Below are 25,772 nucleotides of genomic sequence, written 5' to 3'. Positions count from 1 at the left end.
ATCAAAATATACATATGTACATATTGTTGGCTTCATCTTAGACCACATCAGCTATGCTTACCAGAAAGATTGTGTCCATATCCAGCCTATGGCAAATTAACAAGCCAAAAATAATTGAAATAAATCAAGCTATTCTTTAGTTATAAAATACAGTAAAATACAAACGTTATATCTAATCCATCAGTCCCCGGAATCACAGACACAATAGATAATCTATTGTGTCGCGCCCCGATCGGGGCGCTCGGTGGTCAATGGGTTAATATGTAAATTTTAAAATCTCAAAATCCTACATGTAGTAGGTAGATTATAGATAGGTAGGTGAGGAAAGATGTCATCTGTCCCAAAACTGATATGGAACAAAGCCTGAGTTCTGCAACCTAAAATAAGGCGGAAATGAGTATGTCTGTCTCTGTGTTGCTGATCCATATGTGTTGACAAACGACGGGCGCGTCTGATGACATCATAAAAGCGGCTATTACGCGCTTCAACTGTATTTTTTTTTAATACTTGTAGATTGCTGAAATTCATTAGTTTATTCTTCTAATATATTTTTTTATTAAAGATAAGCATTAGTTAGTAGGCAAGTTTGGAATAGTGCACGATCTACATTCTACATTAATACGTGTTTAAAGAAAGAAAATTTATATTCACAATGAAAAAGGTTCGTATAAATTATGTCGCAAGTACCATTTATTCATGCCTCATGTTCACATTTTTCGCATCACAGAATAGTAAATAAGTTAGGTAAACTAGGATATCTATTATCTGCATGCAAAAATGTGCAAGATATGTACAATATCTACTTCTAAAGGTTATGCAATTCTTGAAATGGTTTGTTACCAGTCATAATTTCGTTAGTAAAAGTAAGATTCGTTATACTTTTCAAATCGAGAGCATTCCTTGAGTAACCAGCGTAGTCGGTCACGGGGCATTGTGGCGTGGCGCGAACACTACCGTACGTTGGATTCCTCTCACGCTCCAGTTGTCACAAATACCACTAAATGTATCGCGTTTTTACTGCATCGGTGAGGAATTATGGTCATGTTGACATGAATGCTCTGCTGAACTACTAATCATCTATATTATTACGCCACTTGGACGATTACGATACAATTGCTGGAAGTGCTCTGGAAATTTTCCTGGAAAAATGCTTAATCATCCACCGATTTTAATTTATTTCTGTAAAATCGAACGTTTGCGCTCGCTCTGTCTTTCGAGTTGTTTAAGAAATAAATATTACTCTGATAATGCAAGGTTTGAACGAAAATTCGCGCTGTTCCCTACGTTTGAATATCGCTGACTGCTGTTATAAAACTGCCTCATTATATAATTAATTATATAGTTAATTAAAATACAAAAACTAAAGCAATCTCAACGTAGGACGTAGTTGGTGTAATATGTTTACTAATAGGGAAATTTTTCCGGAGTGGAAATCGCGCAACTCACCGGCAGTATTTAGTTGACGATCACGTCGATCGCACGTAAACGACACCGATACTCGCTTCATTGACAGATGATAATGAGTTTCGGTGGACGGTCGTAAAAAAAATAATGATTATGTGCTGGTGCCCCTTCCGGACACGTTGTCAATGTAAATAAACAAAAGAATCTCCCGCCCCCGTTGACTCACCGCAAAACGTCGTCAAGTGTGTAAAATTAGACTGTGATGTGCTTTGTAATTTTTTTTATAGTCAGCATAAATTATGAATTGGTAATTAATTTATAATAGTGATTGTGCTGTCGGTGTGTATGCGTTGACGTATAACACATTGAAAGTAAGTAATGAGTATCAATTATCAAACAGGAAGTAAAATATTTATGTGTTTGGTACAATTTAATTTTGGACACAGGATGCAAAGCGCGCAAAAAGCACTATTCTGGGACCGAATCAATACAAGCCGCTTTAAGTTGTAAGTTGTGGCGCTTTAAATAAACCATATGGCGAGCGTTTTGTTGAGTGTAGCTTCCGTTGTGCTACAAAAACCTTTAAAAGCTACATCGAGCAATTAGTATTCTTCCATTTAAAGACATCATACATCTTATTCTTTCTTTTACAAAAAGCTTTTCTTATTTTCTGGTAAAAATGAACCTTATATTTCATACAAAAAAAAAAATGAAAAGTATGATGCATCCTTATAAAATCACTGTCTATGTTGACTTGCGTAAAAATGTAATCACATATTCTGTTTACGTATCGATTTTTAACGTAGGTACCTGCCTAATAAGAAGCGGCCAAGAGTGCTGTGGGTATCGAACTATAACTTACCATATTACATATACTTACAAGACCACTAGAAGATCAAGTTACAAGTTTTTATTTTGTGTTAAAATAAATATTATCTACATCATCACTGACTGGCTCTCTCTCTTTAGTCGTTCCCTCATTACTGACGATCGAGACTCCTACCACCAGGGTTGTTAATTAATTGACGCCAACGAGTCCGGTCTGTGGCCACTGGCCAGATGTAGCGCCGTATTCATCGGTAGGTCCATGTGTTCCGAAATCTGGTCAGACCACCGCTTGGGACTCCTTCCTCGTAACCTCTTGCCTTCAACCTTGCCAGTAATAATTATTTTTTCTAGGTTGTCGGGATTCCGGCGTGAAATATGCCCAAAGTATTTCAACATTCGCTGTCGGCATACGGTCGATAATCGTGGCTGGTTTGTAAGATGTAATTCGTTCAATATTGAAATGTTTGTTCTATGAGCGGTCCACGGAATCCTCAACATTTTGCGCCAACACCACATCTCAAAGGCATCGATTCTATTTCTATCAGTCGCTTTGAGCGTCCAGGACTCTGCTCCGTATATGAATATGGAAAAAACCAATGACTGCACGATTCTTATCTTTGTCCGATTGCTTATGTTCCTATCCTTCCAAAGTTTAGTAAGTTGCGTCATAGCCGATTTTGCCATGCCGATGCGCTGCCTTATTTCTGCTTCACAGTTGTTAGTGTTATTTATCATGGAACCTAGATATCTAAACTGTTCCACTATTTCATAGTTTTTGAGTAAGTCTCTTGAGTTAAGACAGCATTGACGGTCGACATTCATGATTTTAGTTTTACTCTTGTTAACAATTAAACCATATTCTCTACTGACTTGTTCTAGGCGAGCTAACAACTCAACCATTTCGGTTACGGAAGATGCAAAGAGTGTGGTATCGTCTGCATATCTTAGGTTTGAAATTTTATTACCGCCTAGCTTAATCCCGCCTTGCCAGCCTTCTAGATCTTACGCATTATGAGTTCTCCATATATATATGTTAAAGAGTATTGGTGAAATCACGCATCCCTGACGCACGCCTTTATGAAATTTGAAGCTGTTTGAAATAGCATTGCCAAGCTTAACAGTGCCATCATTGGATTCGTATAAACTTTTTATTAATAGTACTAAGTGATGGGGAACACCAATTTCGACTAAAACCTCCCACAATTTAACCCACTTTACGCAGTCAAACGCCTTATGGTAGTCAACGAAGCATATTACTACGGGGGTGTTATACTCGTATGTTTTCTCTATTATTTGTCGAACGTTAACTATTTGTTCCCGTGTACCCTTGCCCTTTACAAAACCCGACTGTTCTTGTGGTATTTCTCTATCTAGAAATGCTTTAAGACGGTTATTTATAATATTAAGCATAATTTTACTTGCGTGAGATATTAAGGCAATGGTTTTATAGTTGTTACAGTCCCGTACCGATCCCTTCTTGTGAAGTGGAAGTATTAATGAGTGTGTCCAATCCAGAGGCCAATCAAAAGTGTCCCAGATAACATTACAGATTTTATGTATTATGGATATTCCACGATTACCCAAACATTTCAATGTCTCCGCCGCAATATTGTCTGATCCAGGTGATTTATTCCTTTTGAGTTTAGAAATAGCATCTTCTACCTCTGAGCGGAGAATATTTGGCTCACGTTCGCTTATGTCAAGCATGGGAGTTAGAGGTGAAGACGACTGGTCGTCATATAGGTCAGCACAATACTCTCTCCAACGTTCGGCCGCTTTTCCAATGTCGTGTATTGGGTTACCATCCTTGTCGTCAATTATCCAGGAAGTTGGTTTGAAATTACGCGTTATTTGTTTGATTTTCTTAAAAAGATCTGCTGTTTGATATTTATTTGCATGTAGTTCTACTTCTGTGCACATCTCTTCAAAATATTGGTTTTTGACCTTTTTGTCCTTACGACACATAAATTGTATTTTGCGATTCAGCTCTGAATATCTTTGTCTTGATTCGTCATTTATTCCATTACTCTTTAATTCCTTCCGTTCCTTAATAACGTCCCATGTTTTCTCTGATATCCAGTCCTTCTTGTAGATGCGCGGTTTTAGACTGAGTTCTTTGATGGTTTCTGTAATACATTGTTTTAGGTGTCGCCATAAAACTTCAGATGTTTGATATGATTGAAAATTCTGTTTCAGCAATTTATCCTCTATTTGAGATTGAAAGGTAACCGAGTCCATGATGTTGGATTGTGTTCTTTTTCTCTTTAACTTTGGGCATTTCATGCGTGTGCGGATGTCCACAGCTAGCAATTGATGATCGCTGCCACAATCCGCACCTGGGAACGTTCTTGCATTAGTTATTGACGATCGCCATCTGTGGCGGATTGTGATATAGTCAATTTGATTTCTAAAACGGTCACCTGGGGATATCCACGTATAAAGTCTCCTGTTATGATGCTGGAAACAAGAATTGGTTATTGTCAGATTATTCTCTATACAGAAATCTATCAGTTTACTGCCGCGCTCATTTCTAGTGCCAATCCCGAATTTACCCACAATGTGTCTTATGTGATCGTCATTAGATGTGTTGCCGATCTTGGCGTTCCAATCACCTTGTACGATGAGAAGCTCTCTGTTAGAAATATTGTTTATGGTGGATTGTAGTGTATTATAAAATGCTTCAATATCCACTTCGGAAGACTGTGCAGTTGGTGCATAGACCTGGACGATGTTAAGCGGTATTGGTTTGCAATTAATTCTAATAGTAATTATTCTATCTGATACTGGATTATATGCGGTGACATAAGCTTATACTTTGTTTGGAATTAGAAGAGCTACACCATTTTTACTATCAGACTCATGTCCAGAGAAGTATACTGTGTTCGCTGCAGTTTTGAAGTGGCCACTTCCTTTCAAGTGAGTCTCGCTGAGACCTAGTACAGAAATGTTGTAATTGGCCATTTCATTTTCTATAATCGAGAGTTTACCCGGTTTTAATAATTCTCTTACATTCCAGCATACAATTTTATGCTGTTTTGGTAGCAATATTTTTTCTTTTATCTCAGTAGCATTAACTACCACAGGAGCCTGATGATCCACTCCTGAGGAGTCATCGGTCGCAATTTCACACCCAAAGACCCGGAAATCGTTGGGCGCCGGCGGTCAACCGGGGCACTCGACATCGCTATATTTTTAATTGTACTTTTCATGTTCATTTTTATCTGAATGGATGGAGTTTTCTTGGGAGGATAATCGTAGTGGTTTCCCGTTGCCTTCTACGTTGGGTTGTTTTGAGGCTATTTGGTTCCTCATGGCCCCCATAGCCATCCTTTTATAGGAGACAGGTTATTTCACCGCCGCCTGTTGCTCGGCGTTGCTCCCGTTTAGCACCACCCGGGGGTCACGTGTAGGGTGTCGCTCGGTTATACCTACGGACGCGGAAGCATTCGACCCCCAAGACTGACTGGCTCACAGTTTAATAAATAATCTCGGAACAAAAAAAAATGTAAGAAACATCTTAATAGCTGCTGACATCTCTTGAAATGAGATCTCTTCATTATTCTTGAGTATTGCGAAAACACCACTGCAATTAATTAGCGTTACTAAAGATAGTCGTAAGATGTCGAAATCTACGGCATTCGAACTGATGAACATTTCGAGCAGAAACTAAAACATGAATCCTGAATATTTATTGTGTATCTATCACCGTCATCTGGTTAAATCTGCTATTTTGTCGTTATTCAATGAAGGCGCTAGTCATTCAATTAAATAGCAAATTCAACCAGTTGACTGCGACATATCGAAAAAAAATCCTACTGCATCTACAAAGTCGGTAATCTATATATATAAAACTCAAAGGTGACTGATATAGTGATTTATCAACGCACAGCCCAAACCACTGGACGTATCGGGCTGAAATTTGGCATGCAGGTAGATGTTAGGACGTAGGCATCCGCTAAGAAAGGTTTTCCCGAAATTCTTGCGGGAACGAGGAAAAACGGGGATGCACGTACAAAGTCGTGGGCGGAAGCTAGTTATAAATATGTGGAAAGCAGTGATAACCATTGAAACTTTAGACTTACCTGTACCTATAAATTACTAGCTGCTCCCCGCGGTTTCACCCCCGTGGCTCCAATCCTGTTGATCGTAGCGTGATGAAATATAGCTTATAGCCTCGATAAATGGGCTATCTAACACCGAAAGAATTTTTCAAATCGGACCAGTAGTTCCTGAGATTAGCGCGTTCAAACAAACAAATTCTTCAGCTTTATAATATTAGTAGGTATAGATACGTGTATTTTATTGTACGTATGTATACAATTAAGCAAGGTGGACGCCTGGGCCTACAAACTATGTATTCTGATTCATTTTGTTTATATTTTACATTGGAGTATCTCAAGAGGTAAATTAGCAATGTTGAGAGCGGTCTATTTAAATTTAGAGGCTTGATAAATAATCGTCGCAAGGCCGATGCTCGACTGCCTTGGTCATACATATATGTAGGACGTGGGTTTGGTGATTCATCCTATTACAATCCCGAATTGATATACCTAAGCATTAAGCACACGCAAAACTTAGAAATCTTATCATTAATGACATAATTTAAAAAACGTATTGGCAATTCGGCAAGTAGTTTGTGATAAGAAATTTTAGTATAGGCACAAAATATCTTAAAATTTAATCAATATTGTATATTGTACTAATATTATAAAGCTGAAGAGTTTGTTTGAACGCGCTAATCTCAGGAACTACTGGTCCGATTTGAAAAATTCATTTGGTGTTAGATAGCCTATTTATCGAGGAAGGTTATAGATAGGCTATATATCATCACGCTAGACCAACAGGAGCGGAGCAATGCGGGTGAAACCGCGGAGCACAGCTAGTAAAGATTAAAATAGAATCTGTTTAAAATATTATACCTAGGTACCTATATCTTTTCTATTTTTATAACTACTTATGTTTAATAATTTAAAATAAATCAAATTAATTAATAATGTAACTAAAGCAAATAATTGGAACCATTTTAACATAGGAAGTAGGAATTGTGTTTCCTTTTATGCCATTTTACATGACCATGGAGGGAAGGAAACGATTTTTATTAGCATTAAGGTCACGACAATTTACTCGCAGTTGCGGGGCTACTGAACATTAAATTACATTTAACGGATAAGAGCCAAATCGCAAATTGTTTATGTACTCACTTTTAATTTATATAGAGTAATAGTAATTTAATTAATTGCGAATGCGTGATGAATTATATTATTGCAACATTAATTTGGCAAGCAAAGTGGTTTCTAATTCGTACATTTTTACATGCATTTAAGTCGTTTAAAGTTACGTAATACGTTTATTTGTACGTGTGGCCGATACTTTCATGAAGCGTCTGTCACAATTTACATTTTTTGTGATTTTTAATACTAAGAGCGTATACGCACTATGCGGGTAACCGCATTGCGGGTAGCCGTCCGGCTGACCGCAAGCACAATTATGTACGTAATATTCATTTCTATGCGCACTGCGATGCGGCTACCGCAGACCGCACAGTGCGCATAGAAATGAATATTACGTACATAATTGTGCTTGCGGTCAGCCGGACGGCTACCCGCAATGCGGCTACCCGCATAGTGCGTATACGCTCTAATCTATCAGGAGAGTAGGTACCTAATTTATTGCTTTAATTTCAAGTATTATACAAATCAGTATCCATTTTTCTTGATGAAAATTAAAAATCATACAGTGCTGTAATAGGATAATCCAATTACTAGGGAATAATATACAGAATAATTAATAAATATAGGGATTAAATTAAATTAATTACCTCAAAATGGTCAAGAACCATACTAATGATAGCGCGAGTGTTAGCTGTCTTTTGCAAGACAACATTCAAGAATCATTGATGCTTTATACAGCTGCACTGTATACTCTGAATAATATGAGTTCCCGGTTTTTGTGTGTTAACTTGGACATAAACACATGGGTGTTAACGTAAACATTAATGCCAAGACTTGACACCTACATAAATATAGTAGCAGTTCAGCGTTTCACTTCCTACATAAAATTTTGAGGTCAGACTGATGTCAACGACCAAATCTTTAGACTATCTTAATGCTTTTTGTGATAGAGGAAGCTTGTATTTAGCAGCACTAAAAGGGTGATATGTTATAAGGGATACGGGGCTTCCGTTCATCGCGAGGACTAAGTACCTTGGTATGAATATTCGACAGGGCTATATATATGTCGGCGCAACGACGATAAACGACTACCCTCAAACTACTAAATAATTATAACTAGCTAAAGTTTACTTTGATCTTTTTAAATAAGTGGTTGATTCATTAATCAACCACTAATGAAATAATTAAATTAACGAAATAATTAATCTTTGTTAAAAATGATAAAAATTCATTGTAAAAATTCGAGTGGCAACACTCAAACTAATTCTTGTGAGTCATGGTTTGCTTTAAATGCGATCGCCCGACGGCACAGAGCACATTCACTCGCCGGCCGTCGGAGCGTTCGGAGCTCCCTCTATAATTTCGACGTGGATTAAAAGGGCAGTAAAAATACCTACGGGCGTTCTACTTCGAGTGTGAGCGTCTGCTCTGATGATGGTGACGTCGGAATTGCTGACGTCACTCTTTTAAAAATAGCCTTCGGGCCCCCTTCTTCCGTCATCAGAAGTGGGATAGAATTCAAGCTCTCTATTTTTAAATGTTAACGTTTACGTAGTTTTGTAACGGCATACTGGCGTTTGTGTTTTTTCGTGCGTTGTGTAAAGTAAAAGTTTGTTACGTGGATTATTGTAACGGGAGTGTAGTTCATCGAAGGAATTGTGTGTGTTATCTGGGCTGCACCTCCCTTTGTGATAAGCATAAATCTACGAGAACCTCCGAGAAATCTACGAGAACCTTCGAGAATCTGCCTATATCACAAATGAGTAGGTGTTGATCACATGATACGTGAACGGACTGTCTCTGTCATGTGGAGTGTTCAGTATTCTGAAAGGTCAGTGTGGCCGAGGCAGTGTGTTTTTGAAATCCCGAGATGAACTACCGTAGTGTTGTAATACGAGAAAAGGCGTACGAGGACGTACGATTGTCAGTATGGCCGTGTTAGACTTAAAATCTACGAGAACCTTAGAGAATCTCCGAGAAACTACGAGACCCTCCGAGAAATCTACGAGAACCTTCGAGACTCTCCGAGAACCGACACAAAATACGCCGAGAATCGTTCTATTCTTCTTTGTCGATTCACTCTTGGCAGAGTGGTCGTGGTCACGTTGAGACATCCACATTGGTAGTGGAGGCGGACACAGCTTTCCGTACGATCTCCCGCCATGTCTTCCTGTTACTAGACTGTCTGGTGCAGTCGGATACACAAATTCCTATAGCAGATTTCACTTGGTTGGTCCAGCGCATTAGTGACCTGCTTTTACAACGAGACATTTACAACGAGGCTGGTGCAGAGCGCGCACCGCCTGTCAGTATGGCCGTGTCGGCGCAACGACGATAAACGACTACCCTCAAACTACTAAATAATTATAACTAGCTAAAGTTTACTTTGATCTTTTTAAATAAGTGGTTGATTCATTAATCAACCACTAATGAAATAATTAAATTAACGAAATAATTAATCTTTGTTAAAAATGATAAAAATTCATTGTAAAAATTCGAGTGGCAACACTCAAACTAATTCTTGTGAGTCATGGTTTGCTTTAAATGCGATCGCCCGACGGCACAGAGCACATTCACTCGCCGGCCGTCGGAGCGTTCGGAGCTCCCTCTATAATTTCGACGTGGATTAAAAGGGCAGTAAAAATACCTACGGGCGTTCTACTTCGAGTGTGAGCGCCTGCTCTGATGATGGTGACGTCAGAATTGCTGACCTCACTCTTTTTAAAAACAGCCTTTGGGCCCCTTCTTCCGTCATATATATATATACCTACTGTTATACGTAGTGTAAATATGGTTTTTCAACAATCGTTATTGAATTTAGTAAAGATCGTAAATTTTTGAATAAAATTATATCTACATACGCGTCACACTTCACGATTATATCTAGACGTTTAGCGAGTCATTGAAAAATTGTCGTCTGCAATGTCGCGGTCGCTTGTCTGATGAAAGTATAATGTCGTAAATAAACTACAATGTCGTACATTCAGCTAAATTGGCAGTATTCGTAGTGGGAGGCGGTTTGGCGTCAGAGAGGATGAAAGTGAAACGCGCGTGGTGCCTTGGTCATTCAACCCGGCACGCGCCTGCATCCTCGGCTCGATCTCTTTGCTCATGTTGCGTTGTGGTTATGATTTCATTGCAGCGTGGAGACGGGTTCTAGCCGCCTCGACGCGTCAAAGTTGCTCTACTATCTGACCATTTATACAGCCGTCAGTGCTATACGTAAAGTAGAGATACAAATGTAAATAACTCGCCCCAGCCCACCATTGATCTCAAACGCAGATAAATGAAATGAAAAGTAAGAGTGAGGATTCATAAATAATGAGGCACTCCGCACTAGCGAGCTGCTCGCGCTTTGTGATAGAATGTTTTTATAATAAAATCAATAACATTCAATCAAGATTAATCTCATCTCATCTTTGCACTTATATTATTGCGACTAGTAAGTCTCGATACCGCACTGCACTGCCCGGGTTAAACCGTGATAAAAACAAAAAAAAATATATCATCTGAATTATGCTCCTTATTTCTCTTCATGAAGGGTAAAGCAAGTATTTACCTACTTACGTATTTACAGTTCATGTGTTATTATGGTACATAAGTGCGCTACACCACTGTAAAGTTATATGATCATAATCGTTTCGGTGTTTTTCCCGTGAAAAAGGAACAAACATACATACTCAATCATAATACTCAATCCTGAAAAACTTTCGGATTTATAATATTACTAGGACAACGGTTGCATAATATGTCATTGATATTTTAGTTTTATTCTATTCAAATTTAAAAATACTATAAACTATTTTAATAGACTTTACATGCTCTCAAAACATCTCAATTTCAATGGTTAATTAAATTTTTGCTAGTTTGTAGTAGCTGAAAATGTAACTCAATTTAAATTGGAATATGGAGCTCCAACTACGATAAGACTTTATAAAATAATATCATGAATTTTATTTTATTTACATTAAGTTTGTTGTAAAATTGGTGACCTTTTTGGTTAAAACATTGATTTTTAATTTTGATTAATACTAATGTGATAAGTGATAACATTGCTCAATGCCTCGTATGGTCTAACACATCCATCTTGTTAGTAATAGCTATTTGAATATATTACACTACCACTGACCTTCAAGCTTATGTGCTCAGATGACTGTGTCAACATTCAACGCCGCATAAATAATTATGTTTATACGTAATACTTTATTAATATGAGCACATATATGAGTGTCTGTTTTTAAAACTGAAGCATGTACTCAGCTTTCAGAATGATACACTTCATCTTGTGTTTCACGGATCTACAGTGGCCGTATTGGGTAACTGTTGTACTGTAAAATTCTAACTAAGTTGCAAACTCTGAATTTTGCTTGGGACCAGTTTCGACATTATTTCGTCTCTTTGACAATTATGGCTCAAGGTCTTACTCAAATCTAAGTTTTTTAAGAATGTATTCATGTTAAAAGTGAAGTGTTTTTATTAAAAATCCCCCGTTTATAATCTCGTACTGCTTTGATTTAATCAGCTTTATATACAAGATTTATTCGGTACTTGAGTAATGTGTATGTATGTCACGCTCAAAGACCGTAAGCGAGCTTTATTAAACATCCCTTAAATATTTCCCATAGTATTCGATGTGTATAATGTATTATTTAAACATAATAACATTATTTTGTAAACTATAACGGTACACTGCTAAATTAGGTAGGTTTCCTGCCATACAATCTACGTGCTCTGCTTGCTGTTTGCAAAACTCGGCGCTGATATGTGTTTGTAAATAGCATTGCTAGCGGCTACGGTTGCCTACGTCTTGATTATGAAACATTTACTTATTCTCGCATTTCACTAGATACTGGAATGTGTTTCAATGAACTTCGATATCACCACCTAACTGAATTCACTCAAAGCCTTCTATAGGACTGAAACAGTATACTTTAAATTTTTGTCAGAATATTAAACCTACCTACTTATTTCTTCAACATAAATGTTCCAATTGGTTTGTAGAATGAACTAAACAATAAACAAGTCGTTTATCATAATTTATAAAGTTCACTATTTTATAAGCAATTCTTCTGTATAACGCAGTTATGTAATTTTATTCATACTAGCGGAACAGTTGCTATATAGTCACGGCATACGACACGCTTGGTCGGTCCACGTTTGTCTCGTACACAAACACAACATGGATAGAAGAATGAGAGTGAATCACCGGGCCACTCCCACGCCACTCATCATATCTGTAGAGATGTTGCTAATTAGCAAGTTCCCGTGACGCAATTATCAGCGTTAAAATAATTAATTCAGATATTTTTCTGATAATCGAAGTAAAGTGAGAATATGAAATATTGTATCATTTAAATTTTACATGTTATATACAGGGTGTCCCAAAAAGTAGTGATGAACGGAAGCTGGGAGGTAGAGGACCAAGAGGGCTATCCGAATCACCCCCATGTGGGTTATGCGATTTTTCGTATTTTCGGAGTTATTACATTTTTTTCAATTTTTCATCTATCGCCGAGTACGATGAGATTTTTATTTATGGTGACGTGAATTATTGCGCTAGATGCTTGTTTTTTTTTGTGTGCTAAGCTGAAAGATAGGCCAATTCAGTATAGTAACATTTACTATCGTTAGATCTTCGAATGGAATAAAAAAAGAATTAAATGCCAAGAAAGATAAAATTACCCAGTATGTTCATAACTTCAAGGGCCCATAAAAAAATAAACTCACATAAAAAAGGTTTTCCATTTGGCTTTTAAAAACTTGCTCTATCGATCAGGTAGCCACCATAAAAATTTCATTTTATTATTCTGAAGGCTTCAATCGAAAAATTGAAATCTAAATGTGGTAAGTGCAAAATTTTTATTAACATGATGATCATTAAAACCAATAAATAGGTGTTTAATTACCAGAATTTTTTTAAATAGCCCCGCTGTTGCTCAGTGCAAGTGCGACATCACCGTAAAAAGTTGTCTTTTAAATGTCTGAATGCTTTTTTATCATTTTTAATGGTTTCTTCTGCTACTATGAATTTCCGGGTTATTTTGTCCAAATTGGGGCATTCTCTCAAGTAGCCGAGGTCTTTTTAGTATCCCCATTGAAAAAAAATCAATGGGGTTTATTCGAGGGACCGTGGAGGCCAGGCTTTAAAGCAGGCGTCACCGGCGCATGCGCAGGCTGCAACGACCAATCCATCTTTCAGGGTATTTTTGCCCTTTAGCCTGGCCTCCACGGTCTCCGGACATAAACCCTATTGAATTTTTTCCGTGGGGATACTACAAAGACGAGAGACTGCCACAATTTGGACGAAATAACCCGGAAATTCATAGTAGCAGAAGAAACCATTAAAAATGATAAAAGAGCATTCAGACATTAAAAAGACAACTTTTTACGGTGATGTCGCACTTGCATTGAGCAACAGCGGGGCTATTTAAAAAAATTCTGGTAATTAAACACCTATTTATTGGTTTTAATGATCATCATGTTAATAAAAATTTTGCACTTACCACATTTAGATTTCAATTTTTCGATTGAAGCCTTCAGAATAATAAAATGAAATTTTTTTGGTGGCTACCTGATCGATAGAGCAAGTTTTTAAAAGCCAAATGGAAAACCTTTTTTATGTGATTTTATTTTTTTATGGGCCCTTGAAGTTATGAACATACTGGGTAATTTTATCTTTCTTGGCATTTAATTCTTTTTTTTATTCCATTCGAAGATCTAACGATAGTAAATGTTACCATACTGAATTGGCCTATCTTTCAGCTTAGCACACAAAAAAAAACAAGCATCTAGCGCAATAATTCACGTCACCATAAATAAAAATCTCATCGTACTCGGCGATAGATGAAAAATTGAAAAAAATGTAATAACTCCGAAAATACGAAAAATCGCATAACACACATGGGGGTGATTCGGATAGCCCTCTAAGTCCTCTACCTCCCAGCTTCAGTATATCACTACTTTTTGGGACACCCTGTATACGCTGTGAGCTTGTTTGGTGAGTTACTTGCCAGACAAAACAGTGTCCACAGGACAGTTAATATAATTCTTTACAATAATTAATGTTGTAAAAAGATCATTAATGGATATATCACTACTGTACATAATATCTTTTACCCGCAATCGAGGTCCAGGCTAAGTGCTAGTCTAGGCTTGTGGTTTCTCTTAACTTTCATCCAATTTGTTACGATAGCGGGATTGAAAATTATAATTTTCTCTCACTCTGTCGCCTATTCATGAGAACTCATAAAGTTATATATGCACGTGTATGCAAACTTATGGTTTAGTAATGAGATGGTTGCTGCGATTAAAATATAAGGGGCCTTAGACAAAGTAACAATTACAAAACGATAACGAAGTTAGAAATCGCAAAAATGTATGGGATTGACATTAGATAGACCACGTGATCTAACGCGACGTATGTCAATCCCATACATTTTTGCGATTTCTAACTTCGTTATCGTTTTGTAATTGTTACTTTGTCTACAGGCCAAGTTCAGATTAAAATTAAAATGCAGGCATCACCACATACCTATTTAACATTTTTTCAAATTTTGTGACGTAACTTAGGTTTTAGCATTAGGATAACTTATAAAAGTCAACCCCAAAGAAATGTTAAACTACGAATACATAAAACGTGCTTACTTATTTAAGAAACAATTGATTTCTTTATAAATATGATAACTTTTTATGCGTATCAACAAAATTGTGCATTACCTTATTAGTACATATAAATTTATGTTCATTACCTGGAACATTTGACCTACCTATTTCATGATGGACGTTTTGTGGTTAAGTGAATTGTTGTGTATAACAAATAACAATTGTGTTCAATATTTTTATGATTTCATAATAGACCAGACTCTCAGTGGAGTTTCGTTTGCAAAAATAGCGGACCTAAATCTGACTTCTGATATACATATATTGTATAGATCCCAGACATCCTATAGACATATGGACTATTGTTAATTATTTAAAATAATAATTTAAAAAATATATTCATGAGTTTTCAATCTATAGTGGTTTAAAGTTAACTCAAAAATGGAGCATTTTCGTAAAATTTCTAAAAAATCTTAGAGAAAGTGTAAGAAATGTTATAGTATGCTATATATTCGTGATCTACTCAATAAGCTCTTTCATTTGACACCCCACACGACATGTTTTGGAAATTTTTATTTTTTTCTTTGTATGCCATATTTAATTACCGGGGTGGGGGGAGGGGGACCACAAAACTGGTTGGCAACATCTGTCTATAGGATGTCTGGGATCTATACAATATATATATATCAGAAGTCAGATTTAGGTCCGCTATTTTTGCAAACGAACCTCTTCTTGGAGCCTGCTCTATAATGCATTTTTATTTTTTATATATGTACCTAATCGTGTGTATTAACTATTAAGTAACTCAGACTTATTATTTAAACTTTCTGAAAATATGATGTCATTGACCATTGTACAAAACGTTACTTGCGAGAGAAGATAAATGTCTAGAAAATGTTTAGTACAAGTAGGTGTTAATTACGGCCTGTGATAAGCCGGTGAAAAGTGTTCCACCAACTTCTCCAATTGTTGTTCACCGTTACACGCTCACTCCAATTGTTTAAGGGCTTGTTCCGTTCCCATAGAAACACCCGTTTCGTATTTTAATTAATTACATTTTCATATTATTAGGGTCGCAGATTTTGATAACTTATAATAAGCTAAATATTTCGAAATGAAATTTCCATTCAAATAAAATATGTATGACTAAAAAAACAAGTTTGTACCTAGATAATAATTTTAAATGCTAATCATTCTAAACAACGTTCTAAACGCTTTTTATTTTGTCAACAGATGATGAAGTGCTCTTGAACAGCCGTGTTGGTTACATTGCCTGCTATGAACTCTGACGTGCATCGTCACCAGGCGCATCCGCCACTTGCACAGGTAATTTGAATATATCACAGTACATCCATGGAGTGGATAAACTATATTTTGTAAAAAAACCAACCTCCGTTAATCGTACTTATAAAGTCCTTATAAATTACAGTTGTTTACCAATAAAAGATCATGACTTTATACTTGTTTCATGATTCTAATTTCTATAAGTTTATTTCTTTATTATAACGGCGACATTGTTTGATATGATGTAGCGATGATTAAGTCTCTTGTATTCTGACGAAAAATCTTATCAGTACCTATACCATATACACACATATTCCATTATGAAGCACTTGATTAAGTTTAAGAAGGAGCGTTTTGTATTATCGCATTTTATGTGAGTCACGTGCGCAATTAACTCGATACCATGTGTGGCAAACATAAGTAGCATTGTATCACATTCCCAACTGCAATAAATGTATCTCGAACTTATATAAGCCAATAGTGTCTACACGATATTATGTTGATCTGCTATTGCGTTGTACCTGATTCTAAATACTTAGTCCTGATTAGATCTTTTTTTTTCTTTCAATGTTCATCAATTACCTATTTCGAAGAACCTCCTTTCATAATTTACTTCAATATCATTCTAATATTTAAAGAAGACACTCAAGTAGCTGCATTTTATAAGACACCATGTTATAAAGTAAAAAGCCCGTTTAAGTAAATGCAAAGTTGAATTTTAATCTGGCACTCATCCAAGGTTCACCGCTCAATGTCTCGTTAGCTCTAAAGCTGCTCATAACAAATCCTTCAATTTCATTGAACAAAAGAAATTATTTCCGTATATAGACTACAAGCCCGCATAGGACAAAAATATGGGTCAAATGAACCACCAGGAGACATATCTAGAACGATAGCAGAGCAAAAAATAATAAGATTCATCACTATGCCGTCACTTGTAAGCTGTCCAACTGAGTGCAGATGAGAATTGAAAAGTACAGGTAGACTCGGTAAATTTTGGTCATATATTTTTGTACGGCATTCTTAACCATCGATAGATCCATTAAAAATAATAAGAAACCGCTCAGTGCCGTACAAAAATGGTGGTCCACCAAGTCGGAATTTTTATTTAATTTCCGAGAGTTACCGGGGGTAAATTTGGTCATTTGACCATGTACGGCATCTGTGTCATACTATTGCTATACTGCTTTTAATCCATTATTCCGCAACGCCGTACAAAAATTATGGGGACAAGGGGAAAAAATCGAGAGTTGTAATCCCCTCTCTTTCCCCACTCCAGGGGGTCATTTGACACAACACGAAATAAATTTATTTTTAAAGTATTTTATGCATAGATAATATTTTTTCATGTGCCGTACATTTTCGTTGGTTCAAAGGGGAAAAATCTGAAAAAGAAAAAAATCCATATAACGAAATGTTTGCTTTATATTTTTATAATAAAATATAAATATACATTAATATTAAGAAGCTCGAGGTGGTTAATTATCACCTTGGAAAGTCGGAGTCAGGTGGAATGGACTCCGTTAAATTGATGAACTAATAAAAAAACTATGAACGAAAAGATGTGAATTATATGCAATCAGTCAATGAATACAGGTAAAGTCACAAGCAAATGCTAGTAATATATACATATTCAAAATGTACAAGTAAAGCGCTTTCAAATGATACCAAACACTGCATATTTATCTTAACTTTATTTTTTTACTCTGTATGTTTTGTCCGCTAGAGGGCGCCACATTAGATTTTGTGAAACCCCATATAGCCTTTAGCTAGCTGGTCGCTGGTTATCCAGTGAACAATTCAGACGCTTCTAATGATATGTCATTTGTCGAATTCTGATAAGTAGTTTAGAAGTTACGAGGGAATAGATGAACATACATACATGACCTGTAAACAACCATAACCCTCCTTTTGCTTTGCCGTAGTTGGGTAAAAATATGTTAATGCCGTACTGTATCAAATGGCCATAAAGCACCCTTAAAATTGTAGCTTTCGTCGCTTTCATCAGCCTAAAAGATGTGGTCTGCACAAAAATGTACGGCATCGTTTTTTCCTAATTTATCTATGTTAATACTATTTAAAACAACGAATAAAGTGTAGAAAACTATTATATTTCATTAATCTACGATGTTTAAACTTTAACAAAATTTCTGGTTTTGCATTTCTCTTTAACTTTTTTTAGAACGGTTTCTTTTGAACGGCAATACTATACAACAATTGAATTTTACAATATCATGTTAAAAAAAAAGTTCCCGTACAGGGTCAAATGACCTTACAGCTCTTTATATCAAGAATTCGATGAAATTAAGATGATTATTGGTATACATTTAAAAGAACAATTATTTTTAGACGGCATTGCTTTTAATAGTACTTTTGAGTGCTAGATAATGTTTTGGAACCGAAGCCGTACTTAGTCAAATGACCCCCTGGAGTGGGGAAAGAGAGGGGATTGCAACTCTCGATTTTTTCCCCTTGTCCCCATGATTTTTGTACGGCGTTGCGGAATAATGGATTAAAAGCAGTATAGCAATAGTATGACACAGATGCCGTACATGGTCAAATGACCAAATTTACCCCCGGTAACTCTCGGAAATTAAATAAAAATTCCGACTTGGTGGACCACCATTTTTGTACGGCACTGAGCGGTTTCTTATTATTTTTAATGGATCTATCGATGGTTAAGAATGCCGTACAAAAATATATGACCAAAATTTACCGAGTCTACCTGTACTTTTCAATTCTCATCTGCACTCAGTTGGACAGCTTACAAGTGACGGCATAGTGATGAATCTTATTATTTTTTGCTCTGCTATCGTTCTAGATATGTCCCCTGGTGGTTCATTTGACCCATATTTTTGTCCTATGCGGGCTTGTAGTCTAATAGTCTTTAGCGTTCAAAATTTCAATAAAATTCAACGTCAACAATTTTTTAATTAAGCATTATTGGTTCAAGATCAATGTCAAAAATTTTATGATAGACGACTCTTGACTACTGCGTATTATATCTTATGAGGAAAATACTTCCATACTTTATGATCATTTGATCAAATGAACACACAGAACACGTACTATGTGTATTACGGAGGCGATGTAATTTAGCATAGTGGTCATATATTATTGCCTGAGTAATAATTGTAGATGCTTCGATTAGTGTCATGTTTTCCTTTTGAAATAATAAAATATGTTTATTACGTCAATTGTCCATGGACACGCTATGCGGAATGTCTGCTCTCTTTACCGATAATTTGTATGTTGAGAATTTTTGATGAAAAAATTTTCTACGTCAGTGATTACGCACTACAAGTACCTAAGTATGGAAACTAATTATATAATATACTAGATTTCCGCCCGCGGCTTCGCCCGCGTTTTCAAAGGAAAACCCGCATAGTTCCCGTTCCCGTGGGATTTCCGGGATAAAACCTATTCTATGTGTTAATCCAAGTTACCCTCTATATGTGTGCTAAATTTCATTGTAATCGGTTCAGTAGTTTTTACGTGAAAGAGTAACAAACATCCATACATCCATACATCTATACATCCTTACAAACTTTCGCCTTTATAATAGTCTAGTATTAAGAATTAAGATTAAGATGTAACGTAATTTTGTTTTTTCTAATTATCGGAGTGTTAAGTGAAACATCATGATGACTCAAAATCATGATTGCGCAGAACATTATAAAGTAAACGAAGCTTAATAAAATAATGTATAGTCGAGCCAATTTAATAGGCAACATTTGACGTCTATCAATTTTATCTTCGAAGAGAGGTAACCTGCTTAAAAACATCGATTAAAGTGAATTAATCGATACGGATTTGAAACATTTGTCAATCGAATTTATTAATTTTTGATGATTTTTATTCACAAGTAATCAATGCATTCGATTCTAGATGTCAGATTTCGATTTTTAGAGTAACGTCTCTGGTATTTAAAAAGAAAAAAGGTTTATTGACACAAAATTGTAGCGACGTCAGTTCTTCAATTCAGAAATTGTTTATTATGTTTAGTATGGTTTATCAGTGAAATGAAATCTTAAAATTACTTGTATCGGTTATTATTATTATAAATATGTAATCGTAATTGAAAAAAGTTAAGCAAATGTGCAGTTCTAACAAAACCAAATATCATGTTATTCTATGTCGTCGTTACTAGGTTACGTTGTTGAATTTTGTTGAACTGCCAAATGTTGCCTATTAAAATGGCTCTACTATAAATTGTAAATTTGTAGTTAGTCCGAATGTCTTCTGTCAGATAAAAGTTAATATTATTTTCTTTTATAAATAATTGGATTATCTACCTAGTAAATTGCAAATGACAAATACAATGATAACGTTATAATTATTAACCCAGATTATCAAAATCCCACCTCACTGCGGCCTTGTAACACAAACTTGGATGCAAGGACTTAGTAAAGCTAATGCTTATTTGTTTTTTTTTACCGATAACAACTGCATTCTGAACCCATAACTCAAGTAGCCTTGTGTATACTGATAATAATAATAGCAATATTTCTATTACTTCATAGATTAACACAAATGAGTGTGTTGTTTTTTTTTTTAATACTGATTACTGATATACCTTATAACATATTTATGAAATACTTATTTCTGTCTCTTTAGTTAAACACATAATAAAATTCAGACACTAGATTAAAACACTTTTGGAACAATAGAAATCTTAATTGTCCTAAATCCAATTTCCAAAAATAATGGTATAAAAATTATTTCTTATCTCTTATAACCGTAGCTAATAATAATATTTCAAATAAGCGTTATTATTTTTTTTTTATAACGGAAGTGATATTTAGAAATTCAACCACTTTCACGCTAGTTTCACTTATTTTTATTATTCTTAAAAATAAATATTAATCTATTACGTTTCCGATGAACGTTTCCGACACAATATCATAATCAGGTTCTATAATAACATTGAATGAATGAATGAATGAATGAATGAGAACTTTATTGTACACACCAAATTACAGACATTACATAAAATAGAATACACATAAACATTATGTCTATATGCGTGTTTAATTATAATTTATATTAATTACTTTCAACTTCTCAATTGATAAGTCTTCCTAAAAGTGTACCACATTTTATTTCAATTTTCAAAACATATATTTTTTTGTATTTCAGCACGGCGTCCACGCAGGCGCGCAGGGTGTGGGCCCCTGCGGTTGGTACTCCGCGTCCGCTGCGCCGGCGCCGACCGCACCCGCGAGGCTCAAGCGCGCGCAGCCCCCGCACCAACTACCGGTACTTTTATTTTGTATTGGATTTTTTGTTTGATCTATCTATCTAGCTGTTTATTTATTTCTCATACTAATATTATAAGGCTGAAGAGTTTGTTTGTTTGAACGCGCTAATCTCAGGAACTACTGGTTCGATTTGAAACATTATTTCGGTGTTAGATAGCCCATTCATCGAGGAAGGCTATAGGCTATATATCATCACGCTTAGGCCCAACAGGAGCGAAGCCATGCGGGTGAAACCGCGGAGTGCAGCTAGTTGGTTGATACGGTGACAGCTATCATCTTATTAAGTTATTAGTAAGTAGCATTATGCTGCATTATAATTAAATTAAGCTAAGTCTTTTGGAAGTCAACCTTGTTTTGACGGGTAAAACGATTATAATGAAATGATGATAATAATGCATTCCCTTCCCTTTACTGCCTTCCTACGATATTTTATCTTGTTTATATCCCGGTTCAACCCAGGCGGTGCTGTGCGAGTGGCTAGTTTGTTACATACATACTGATGCCTATTCCATGATAGTCACACTTTTCACTAAGCCTATTTCAGTAGGAAACATTAATTTATTATAAATCTAAATAAGACTTAATTCTGATATTGCAAAATATTGTATAAATGATTGCTTAGAAGAAATCAATGTTGTAAATATTGCTACAGAATAATTAGTTAAAGGAAATAAATATTCACAAGTCTTGATTGCTTTTTTATTACTTGATTGAAAGTCAATATTAATAGAATGTTTAATTTATAATTACATAATAGAATCTATAATTTTCTGTCACTATGTTTATTATTGTTTAATATACCCATAACTCTTTTTTATTATCTACCAGCGGTCCGCCCCGGCTTCGCCCGTGGTACATAATATTTACGTTTTCTCTACATAAGAACCATCCTCGTACTTCAAGGAATATAATAAAAAAAGAATTATCGAAATCGGTTCAGCCGTTCTCGAGTTATGCGCTTACCAACACATTTTGCGATTCATTTTTATATATAAGAAGATTATTAAATACTAAAGATAACAAAGCTCATAAAAAAGGATATATTGTTATATGTTGCAGTATGTGTGTCTTAATATTTTAAACAAAACTATCAAGAAAAAAAAAACAATTAATTCAAACGACATTCAACAAACACATTCTACTGAATAAAACACTTAAAGTATTTTGTCCTTTTGCGCAGTAAAATTGCCATTAATAAAATACAATAATTATTACATACTATGCTCTATTAACCACAGTTAACGAATAAATTAAAAAGCTTTATGTTGCGTTGTAAATACATTGTTATAACATCCTCCATATATGTTAATGCTATGTATTGTTGTCCATGTGTGTATTGTGGTATTAGGAAATCTATGACCAACACAAGGACAAAGATGGAATAGAAAACAATACATTTAGAACTCGAACTGTTTGAATTCATTCAGAAAAGACGTAGGCGATACATAGGAAAGTACTATAGTCACGATAAAATGGCGTACATATTATATGAAGGCTTTTGTCATTGCTATAGAGGAAAAACCTTTATCACAGAAATCCGCTTATTGCGCTGTATTGTCATGATCCTGAGTTGTATAGTGATTGGTTATTTCTATTGTATGTTTCTATCAATTACTTAGTTTCTATTATGAAAGCCTCATTGGGTCTATACTGTAAGATTTCTAAAACAAAACTACTTTTACTACAATTAGTAGTTTGTCAATTGTTTTTGTCACTGATAACAAAGAAGTTTTTTTTTTCTAATTTTCAAAACTAATTTTATAAAATAGATAATCACTTTCTTATTAAAACGTGTTTGATATGTATAATTGTTCTTGTTGTAGTCTGGAGGCGGTGTGAGCGGCAGTAATGGGCCCCACGCTCCTCTCTCGCCCACCGCATTGCAAAATTCTATCCAACATAATGTAAGTGTTATATAATTTAATGGGTATTGGTTTTTATTTTGACGTTTATTAATAACCTAACATTTTTCCCTTAAAAATAAAATATTGATTCATTTTATCATTGAATTGGTTATCATGTAAGATTAGCACAAATCAGTTGTTAAATCACTAAAATCACGTCCATTTCAGACATTCCACATTTTGAAATATATTTTGACCATGTATCTATAAATGGAGCCCAAATATATGTAACATAATAAAACCATGTGTAACGATAGCAATATATGCGAAATATGATCTTGATCAACCTGCATAATACATATTTAACATATCAGATCATAAACTGCACAGAACACGCAAATGTAAATTACACACTATTATCATCATAATACACTACTAACCCATTCATTTTGCTACATTTTTAACGTACAAAAAATAAGCTCTACAATTAATGGCGACTAATATGAAGATTATGGTCTAATTAATCGTCTATTAAATAAGATTGTTCAATGAGTGAACACAATAGTGTTATGCGACGCAATATCGATCGCAATATTTATGGTTGAGTGATAACGCGTGTTCGTTTGCAGAATGTGATGTCGTCGTCGGTGCGCGCGCCCGCGCCGCCCGGCCCCGCCCCCGCGATGCACGTATCGCAGACTGCCGGTATGTTTGTTTATTTTTTTTTTTGTTACATAAACACATATAATATTTGGGTTTTGTTTCTTAATAGTTAATGGGAACACTATATTTGAAGAGACAAATTAGTACTTACAGATAGAAGTTGAATGGGCAACAATTTTACATTATTTAGGTAATGCCTGTTTGAATAATTGTTGAAATGTTTGAATAATGTTTTGTGAAGCCTATGGATATGATCGTTTGAAAATGGCTTTTATGTTTGACCGCCTGTGCAGAATGAAACTCATGAGCATTGATCTAAGAGGACTCGGATTTGATACCAAGTAGGCACTTACATGAATGATTCGACATATCATTCAATCGATAATATCAATCAATCAAGTGAACATATGTAAAATATACATATATCATACTAGCTGCCCCAGCAGACATTGTTCTGCCCTATTGCCCTTTTTCGTGGCTTCGCTCCGGACCTTCCTTGTGCCTTCACGAAATCGTTAAAAAATAGAATTAAAAAAAAGATTCGTATCTTTCTATACTTCAGTTTACCTCACCTTTATCTTTTAATTGTAAAATCCTTTAATCGTAAATCTATATAATTCCGTTGTTGACGCTATGAGGTAATCTCGGAACGTTCCTAATGACTCTCACGAACTTGCATATTCAATTAATTATATCACTGCCCATCAGATGAATGCCAATCAATCATTATAATTAGTATAAGTATATTTTTATTGGATAAAATATTTCATATTGATAAGGTCAGTATTGAGTATTGACCGAAGTTGTTTATGGCCGCGTTTCGATATTTATTGAACACGTATCGAACGTTATCTCAAACGTGACCATGAAACACTGCCCTATTGATTTGATATACAAAATGTATGTGTTATGAACTTGAGATTTAATGCAAGTATGCGATCTCATTTGTAGAACCATTTAAAAATGTATCGCCGAATTATTCTGCCTTCACAGTGCTAAATATTATACATCGTATTATATTATCAGGGCTTGATAACATTTAAATATGTACTATTATACTAGCCATTTATAATCGATAAATCTAAAATCCATCAGCCTACATGAATAGAGCTGTTGCAAACGAGTTAGATTTTCAAATGCAATTAACCTATGTATTTTAACGCAATCGAAGCCAGTGTTTATTTTTTTATCTTTTGCAGTAATTTCGAAAGGCGCCAGCGATGTCTTAGTGAATACGTCCAACCAGAACCCTCCGCCCGCAGCCAACAGGCTTGTTAACATGACACAATATCCGTGAGTATTATATGAAAATAATGCCCTATCAATATAAATTTTAGCAAATATCTAATCACAAAAATCATGGCCTTTGGTTTTAATAGTTTTTATTCTTATCATTATAGTGTGCTTTCCCAAAAATCAATTTTAGATAGTGAACATTGATACAATAAAAGATAATCACATTTCGTATGGAGGATGTCGGGACAAAATTGATGATAAGATAGAAGTTATCTTGTAAAGTGACTCAGTTGAAGTGTAACTGTGATGGAGAACAACAGGGATAGAGAAGTGAATACTAGAAATCAAATAATTAATCGCGAACATGAGTAAATATTCCTTGTAAATTTGCTGATCAATGTATTCGTTGTTGACTTTGTGTTTGCGTCAGTGCAGCTGTGGATTCATCTTGGAATGTGCTTAATTACAAGAGACTATTAACA

General features: G+C 35.3%; 2 protein-coding genes across 3 annotated transcripts in view; one reads left to right on the top strand and one right to left on the bottom strand.

Annotated features, from left to right (window-relative positions):
• The window catches only part of Csk (C-terminal Src kinase), a 37,605-nt gene that overhangs the window by 1,884 nt on the left and 9,949 nt on the right, over positions 1-25,772 (top strand). The window contains exons 1-6 of one of the 2 annotated variants that reach the window (XM_090113258.1): positions 1,454-1,775; positions 16,236-16,328; positions 21,426-21,545; positions 23,371-23,451; positions 24,021-24,096; positions 25,254-25,347. In XM_090113258.1, the coding sequence (XP_089969384.1) occupies positions 16,281-16,328; positions 21,426-21,545; positions 23,371-23,451; positions 24,021-24,096; positions 25,254-25,347 (419 nt within the window). In that variant the 5' untranslated portion in view covers positions 1,454-1,775; positions 16,236-16,280. Of the gene's footprint in view, positions 1-1,453; positions 1,776-16,235; positions 16,329-21,425; positions 21,546-23,370; positions 23,452-24,020; positions 24,097-25,253; positions 25,348-25,772 lie in introns of those variants that run through there. The other variant, XM_090113257.1, reaches the window with a different exon arrangement.
• On the bottom strand, positions 2,419-5,193 carry LOC149900138 (uncharacterized). Its single transcript, XM_090113398.1, has 5 exons — positions 5,047-5,193; positions 4,789-4,953; positions 3,813-4,689; positions 3,446-3,602; positions 2,419-3,175 (listed from the first exon to the last, which is right to left on the bottom strand). The coding sequence occupies exons 1-5, from the start codon at positions 5,191-5,193 to the stop codon at positions 2,419-2,421; spliced, it is 2,103 nt and encodes a 700-aa protein (XP_089969524.1).

This window comes from Colias eurytheme, chromosome 19 (assembly GCF_061535395.1).
Source record: "Colias eurytheme isolate Ceu_HAF_F1 chromosome 19, ilColEury1 Martin Lab GWU primary, whole genome shotgun sequence".
Taxonomy (NCBI): domain Eukaryota; kingdom Metazoa; phylum Arthropoda; class Insecta; order Lepidoptera; family Pieridae; genus Colias; species Colias eurytheme.
Note: the sequence above shows the minus strand (reverse complement) of the source record. Positions and strands in the feature narration are given on the sequence as shown.